This window comes from Pterocles gutturalis, unplaced genomic scaffold (assembly GCF_000699245.1).
Source record: "Pterocles gutturalis isolate BGI_N339 unplaced genomic scaffold, ASM69924v1 scaffold50627, whole genome shotgun sequence".
In the NCBI taxonomy this organism is placed as follows: domain Eukaryota; kingdom Metazoa; phylum Chordata; class Aves; order Pterocliformes; family Pteroclidae; genus Pterocles; species Pterocles gutturalis.
Genome location: NW_010114744.1, coordinates 1 through 8,230, shown reverse-complemented (window position 1 = coordinate 8,230; position 8,230 = coordinate 1). Strand labels below are relative to the sequence as shown.

General features: G+C 36.6%; 1 protein-coding gene across 1 annotated transcript; it reads right to left on the bottom strand.

Moving 5' to 3' along the window:
* Window positions 1-1,019: 1,019 nt before the first annotated feature.
* Window positions 1,020-7,281, bottom strand: LOC104459796 (chromosome unknown open reading frame, human C1orf146; the record flags this gene model as incomplete). The annotated part of the gene is made up of 4 exons (XM_010074904.1): window positions 7,213-7,281; window positions 5,109-5,202; window positions 3,844-4,021; window positions 1,020-1,098 (listed from the first exon to the last, which is right to left on the bottom strand). Coding segments are annotated over exons 1-4 (420 nt in total), but the record flags the coding sequence as incomplete, so codon positions are not given.
* Between the last annotated feature and the right edge of the window lie 949 nt (window positions 7,282-8,230).

The window sequence follows — 8,230 nt, the reverse complement described above, 5'->3', positions numbered from 1 at the left end:
AACATTCTGTGATTCTGTGTGATTCTGTGCATCAGTAAGAAATAAAGAAATTGCAACCACTAGATTGGTGGCATATACTATCATCACTTCTTATAAGGCAATCATGTTGAATGTATACACAGTCTGAACAAGTAGAAAAGCAAATTCAAATTTATAGGATCAGCAGTAATCTTAAAAGCTTTTAGGTAAATGCTGTATCTGACCAGGCCAGATATCAGCAGATTCCATAAAGAGTTTAAGTACAATGTTCGACATTGTACCAAGTATTTAACAACTTTTGCCACATAATAAGTGAGATGTAGCTTACACACTTTTAAAATGAGTATTCTGAATAGGTTAATGCTCACTATTTTGAGATGCCCACTTCAGGAAAGGATAAAATATAAATTCGTATTTGATTCCTAATGTGTTATTCAACCTGCTCTTTTTATTTTTGGTACATGGGATGCTGCTAGTATCGTTATAGTTAGTATCTCAGTTAAAATTTTCATGGAAAAATGTTCTTTAAAGAGGTTCAGTAAATAGATTTAATAATGTGTTGATGCATACAGGATATGTTGCAGATACACAGATAAATTACACTCATTAAGCTATAGAAATAATAAACTAGTATGTGCATCATTAAAAATCCACAAGTAACTGGAGTTTTCAGATAGGCATTTTTACTTTATGTTGAAGTCATTACATATTTAGGTCTCATGCTGGTTCTGCACTAGTAAATGAAGTGAAGACATCCTAACTTAACAGTGGTAAGAGCTTAATTAGCTCTTAAATATCTATTTTGTCTTTATAGATGCTATTAAGAGCTTCTAAAATTGCCTCTAACAATGGTTTAAAGACTCAGCTAAAGCATCAGAGTAACAGTCCTACCTTATGTATTACATGGATTGTGGTCAATGTGACCCAAAAAGTTCCATTAAGGAAAAGTTAAGTATTGTGTAGTTCTTGGCTTTTCCTGGCTAATCTGCTTCTGAAGTTCTAAGGAGCTAGTAGTTTTAAGTATATGCAACCACACTTACCTTAGCTATAGTTAGCATTAACTTAACAGCTTCAGCAGTATTATGAACTGGTATTATACGTAAATTACTGCCCAGGAATCTGCACAAAATAAATTAAGGTTAAGGTTAATTTTTGAATGCACTTTTGTTATGCCATAAGACCCCAAAAGCATCCCCATATGATGTAAACAACTTCTTACTGTGCCTTCATCACAAGTACACAGAAGATTGCTTTTAGCTTTAAAGGCAATTGGAGAGTTCATGCTGTTTGTATAGCCACCTGTCCCATGTCTGTACCACTTGTTTAAGTGGGATTTGGAAGGGCTCATTGACAATCACTCAATCAATGCTTCTTAACTACGTGCACATTTAGAGAGCACCCTCTTCTGCTATATTGCTGAAGGCTTTTTTATGGCTTTGGAAGAACACAGGAAAGTACGTAAAACCACTGCTTAAGATACTTTCGAATTTGAACTAAATCTCTGTAGTGTACTACCTAAATATAGCAATACATCAGATGCAATTAAGATACAGGGATAATTCTGTTAAGAATTTAATGTAAAGACTTGTTCATTCAAATAATTTAACCTAAAATTAATTATCTTTCTATAAATAATGTTATTCATATGCATTCATTCTTGAGAATGGAATCTGAAGATTTAAAATACTGGCATCAGGTGTCATTCAGTGCAGTCATGGAAGAGAGAGAGATCAAAGCTTAGGCAAGCACAGAGCTTCTCCTTAAGACTTGTATCTTAAGTGTGTTGTAACAATGACAACAAAGTTGGCATTGCTGCCGTTTTCTGGTGTAAAAATAAAATATGATAGGGACTTAACAATAAAGAATGCGGAATTTTAACTAATCAAAAATTTAATCCAAAGAAGGTGCCCAGCTGCTCAATTGTGTACTCCCCTGTGACCTCCCCCTGTGATACCACCTGTTCTTCCCCTCAGGCTGTTTGATGACTTGGACTCATTCACATTCAGACCCATGCTGGTTAGGTATCTGATCTGAACTTGGCTGCTTGGTCTTCTAATTAGCAAAGATAAATATTATAGGTAGTGTCCTTCCCTAGGAGTAGGTACTCAAGTCACCGTTGAGTTTTGCTAAAATCTGATGCAGAAACTGTAGTTTGATTTACAGTTAGGGATTAGGGAAATAAATAGATGCAACTTTGCTAATACTAGCAATGGGCTAAGCAAAGCGTGAATGAATGAAGTGCAACAAAGAGGCAATTACATGTACTTTCCTAGATCCATGAAAACCCAGGTCTATCAATAGTTTTGCCTCCCGTTACAGCAGGTCTAAATTTAGTTTGTATTTAATTAATTTGATCAATGGGCAGACTACTGGCCATCAGAACATGTCTGGTCTTTGCTCTGAGGTGTTTAAAAATTAACATCTGGATTTACTGAGGATATTAGTGGAACACTCCACTGAGCTGTGATGATGAAGATTGCTTTTCTCCCCCACCATGATATACACAATACTACTTAAAGTTTTTATGGTGTTGAATGACAATCCTATAAGGTTCTTGGTAATAATAATAGTCCCTTCCCAATTGTCACAAAACCATAGATAAGCAGAAAGAAACAGTAATACAGGAAGACCTGAAAATACCAGAGAACATTTATTTTTTCTTTTAAATCTATCAGGTGATTGGTAGTTAGAGAGAATATGGCACAAGTTTCAAACCCACCAATGCAAAAGCTCAGTGATTTACATACAATAGCAGAACTCCAAGCTGCCAGGTAGGAAAAAGTACACGCACCCAAAATATAATTGTGCCTTGTCAACATCAATTTGGTATGGCCTGCAATGGCAAAACTATTATTTTTATTTTAAGAAAATTAATGAATTATCCAATGGAGTATAGTTTCAAAACATCATGTTTGTTACTTATCAACACATGCATAAAATCTGTTGTACATAATCACAAAGTAGATTGAGAATTAGCATATATAACATGTTCTTGCTGAATAGTGGCAGAGCTTTTAAGATGTCTCATGAAAATTTATTGAATTTTCACAAATGGGTAACAGATTTCCTATATTTTATCCCATACACTCTGCTACTCATCAGCATTTGGCAGGGTGCCCAGGATTTAATGAAACTGGTGCTAATTTCAAGAAGGTAAAGAACAAAGACTGCATTGGAACAGTCACTTCTTTGATGTCGAGTGAAAATCAACTGCAGGTGGGACTACTGTACCTACCAGAAAATAGTTTTGACTACAAGTATTGAGTACAATCTGACAACTGTTGTCAGCAGGTATGTACTCAAACACGCAAGTTTTCAAGCTTCATTAGAAATCACCAAGTTTTAAGCAAGCCAGTTTTAATGTTCAGTTTTATACTTTTGGTGTAAAATAACTGATTATTTCAATTGTGCTAGCTCTGTATAATAGATACAGATTTTAAAAGCTGGTAAAGAATCTGTACTTTACAATAAAGCCTCTTCTCAGCAAGGAAACTTGCCTGTTTTGTTTTGAAAATGATCATGAAAAGATGCTAAGAGAGCTAACAAAATTGCCTGATTTTTCAGTTCAAGAGAAAACTTTAAAAATTATTATATTGCAAAGGCCTAAAGTGATTGAAAGGGATGTTATTTGCTATGTTTTGAGGAACATCACCTTCTGTTACCTATGACATGTCAGATTAATTCACTTAGTATTTTTTTCATTTGCCATTAATAAACATATGCTTTAAATAATTTTCCAGAGCATTAGCAAAATAAAATTCATGCTCCTGAAAAGAATTCCCAAAATAATATTCCCAAATCTAGGACTGATACTTTATATTTCTTCCTAGCAATAAAAAGTTTGATTTGATGTTGAAATCATACCTTCTCTGAATCCTAAACATGGCATTCCATTCTTCTGGTCCATGAAGAGCAGCTGACAAAACCAAAAAACTGTTCCGATGAATGTTTATGAATTTCTGAATTCTTGTGAAAAACTGTTCTTCCTGTTCTTCCCCTGTTGTAAGCAAGTCTTGAGTGTCTTCCAGCATAAATGCAACACCTATTGAAGAAATTGACATAAATGTGCGCATCATGGCAGTAACATGTGTTCTCACCACAAACCAGGAAGCCGAATTTTTATTAACCATTAGTTTAAAAGGTGGTGGAACAAAACACATGAATTAATTTATACCTGTTGATGGTGAAATGCAATAATGAGATTTGCCAAGTGATGACTTGTAATTTAAGATAAAACCACAAATAATGTAGAAGTTATTTTTAACCATAACATCAAAAAACCCCAACTGTTCAAACCACTCAGAATACAGACATCTGAATGCCTTTGAAAGCACATGCTTCACAAACAAGCAACTGCTATAATGGAATGAATTTAGGGCAAATGCAAAGACTGACTGAAGAGCTCAGCAAGTCCCATTTCTAAATGAGATAAACACACTTGTAACTTCTTAAAAGTAAGCTAAACAGTTCACCATGAAAAATGAAATTATAACCCCATCAACTAAGTTATTCTGAAAGGGAAAGTTAAGAAGGCTGAAAGGCTAGGCCAGTGTGTGCCTTAATCCTTATAGTTCAGGAAAGTTTCAGTTTAAGGATCTTGTCTACCTGTCTAAAGCATCTTCTGCTCTAAAAAGGAAGGATATATATTTCATATTTGCAGTTTCAGTTATTTCCTAAACAAATCTGCTCAAAGAATCCATTCCCTGTCTCCTCTGCTACCACCAGGTCTGCAAACTCCACTTGGAAGTTGAAAGCCAAGTGTATTGGATCACTCTTGTGTTTACATCAATGAATAGTAAAAACCTTGATGGCTGTCTTACACGTTAGTGGCACGCAAGGTGTTTGCTCAGTTATAAGAATAATTTCTAAACAGTTCAGCTGATAATCACAAAATCTGATGTAGCTGTCCTACAATACATCCAAAAAAAGTAAAAACCAATCAAAATGTTTCATCCTCAAAGTTCTCTGCTCCATCCTCTGATTTATGTGCAATCACAGTACAGCTCCTTCCACTGCTGCATGACCCTCCAGCACAGCAGCTTTATTCAGCTTAGTGCAGCCTACAATGGGGCCAGATCTTGTACCTCATTAGAGCTTATGAGTTTAACATAAACTTCAAAGTACCGTACCAGAACGGGAAAAAATCACAGATCCAATTTCCACTGATTCTGAATATCGAACTCGGTGTTGTTGCCTCTGTAGAACTGTAGAAATTTCATGATTCTAAATAAATTTTAAAAGGTTATTTTTAAAATATGTTCTCAGACAAAAAGTTAGATAGAAATCTTCTTAAAGCATTGTCTGAACCATTGTAGACTGAATTTTAGCATTGCTGTTTAAAATTTTTTTCTATTCCACTTGCAATAACAATAGCAGTAAAATGTTAAACTTTTTCAATTAAGGAAATGTTGAAGTATTTGTATTGGAAGTTATCAAATACTGAATGTCAATTTTGTATGCATACATTCTTTTTGCTACAGGAAACTCTTGCATAATACATAAAGAAGCTCAAACATTTTATAGTCTATTTTTGTGAGATATGCTAAAAGAGGATTTGCAGAAGTGAGGAACATACAGAGGATTTGCAGAAGTGAGGAACATACAGTAGTGTGTTTCTATTACTCTGGTTAATTAGACTGCATTATTTTCACACATGTCAGCATTTCATTTGGAAGATATTTGAAATCTGTATAGGACATTATTTTCTTTAAAGCTTTTTGACAGAATTCAATCCACTCAGGAAAACTAGAATATGTCACTATGCAACACAATCATCTACAGAATGGAGTGGGTTTGGATATATTTTTCAGCCTGCAAAAAGCATTTCTGCAGTATGTTCTACAGAACCCACTCAAACACACATTTCAAAGATTGAATCACTGAATCCTTTTTAGCTAATACTATTCTCTTTAACCTACCCATTTAAAATATAGCCAACCTGCCTATATAGAGAAGTGTCATGATTTAGTGGAAGAGTACAAAATAAAGTCAGGATAGTAACTGAACCCTGAAGGAGACAGTAACCAGAAATGTTATGCATTCAATTGGCCTGGAAAGGGAACACTCAGTCACAGCTGCTTATGAGGTATAACTACAATTTTGGAAAAACTCTGCTTCAAAACCACTGCTGACAGTGAATTATCTAATGCACAACTATAAATAACAGCTATAAGAAAAGGATAGCTGCACAAGGAAAAAAAAAAAAAGGGAAAGGTCGTAACCAAACTGATACAAAGCAACACCTTTGGAAAAGAAAAGCCACCTTACATTTGTATTCAGCTATTTCCATATCTCTGCTTATTGGGATTCCTTACCAACAGCAGTAGTTTTGTGCAGAGCTGGGGTTCTTATTAAATAAGAGTGAGTTATGCTGGTATAGCTGGTGAGATCACTGCCTTCTGACACCTCTCACTGTGTTATGGATTAAGTTGCCCTTGAAGCAGTTCCCAAACTGGAAGAGTTTACAGGCTGTCATTCCAAGACAAGCAGGCAAATAAGAACAGGCTTTAAACTGAGGTGATTCAAGAATTACTTCAACACCATTTGCCCGCTTACACAGCAGCGATTAGGTAATAACCTTGTCAGCCAAGCTAGCATAAGATATCCCTTCTTGTGAATCAAAATATCCCTGCTCGTGAATCAAAGCTCCTCTAAATTCTCTCCAGCTGGCATGAAATTGGTCTCAGCTGCAGGAACTAATTACCAGCTCCTTGACATACCCTTTAACTTTACTGAGGAACACAGTCCAGGCTTCTGATATTAAAGGACATAAAAATACATAAATATCTGTAAGACTATATTCAAATGAATTGCACACTTACTGAGTAATAATCTACCCCAATGTTGATACTGTATAGTAGAAAAAAAAGGCTTTAGGGATAAATTAAGAACATTAAAAACATTTCTAATGGAATTATTCATGGTGCTAGTTGAAAGCAGCATCAGTGCAAAAATGACGAGTCAGGAGAACAATCCTGAAGCAGTGTAACTCAGAACAGCAGGAGGAAAGAATAATAAATAGGTACAGAAATAGCTAGGAGAAAAAACAACACACACACACACAAAGAAGCATTACCACATTAGAAACAACTTCAGACTAATGTCACTGTTTTATCTTCAAAAAACTATGTTCATTGACATTGCATAAAATATTTCCAAGTACAGAATATAGCAAATACTTCTTCCAGTGTTTGTTAGTGAGTCAGGTGCTGCTCTTGACAAGTGGTATCGTACCTGCAGAGCTGTACTCATAATAACTGTTGTTACCCATCTTGACTGTTCCTGGCCACCACTTTCTGTCATTTCTTTCCAGTGTTTAATGGCTCTGCAGTAAAATCTCAGCTGACACCTTCTGAAAAGCTTGGAAAAAGAAAAGATGGCAAATATTGCCTGCCCACTAAAGAGATTAAATTTTTAAGGCACAGGGATCCATTAAAGATCCAATTAAAAACCAGAGCACTACCCAATTTTCTAAAATGTATACAGGTACTCTACCACTGAACTAATTTAAGATGGCAATTAGATACCTAAATGGCTTTAAACAAACTGCATCTGAGAGGGCTTCCTCCATAAGGCGTAACAGGGAACTGCATAATGAGTAAATGACTTCAGAAAAACATTCCTAAAAGCATTTAAGATTAATAAGGAACATTTGCCCTGTTTTCAAAGGGCATGTTTGTTACTGTGCACCTTTTACACTAATATCATAGAATGGTTTAGGGTGGAAGGGACCTTAAAGATCTAGTTCCAACCCCCCTGCCATGGGCAGGGACACCCTCCACTAGCCCAGGTTGCTCAAAGCCTCATCCAGCCTGGCCTTGAACACCTCCAGGGCACCTACAGCTTCTCTGGGCAACCTGTGTCAGTGCCTCACCACCCTCACAATAAAAAACTCATCCAGGCCTTCTGGCCAGCCTGGAGTAGCCCACCACGCTGCAGGCCTGAGCAGTAGCTCTTTGAATGTGCATTTGCGTTTCACTCTTCTGAAGATATTCCTGGATATCCAGCTTGGCAGGCGTTTCAGCTTCCCCGAGGCTCATGTGGTGCGGCTGGGGACACCAAACCTCCCTGGCAAGGCCGTGAGGCAGCCTGGAGGCTGGGCCTGGCCTCACACCCTGAGACACCCGCCTGCGCCCCGTCAGTGGCAGGACCGGGAGAGCTGTTTTCCAGGAAACCTTAGTGCTGACTGGTTCCCAATATAAGTTTTAACCGGGTATCTCCTCATTATAAAAACCTCGTGAGACACTAAAGC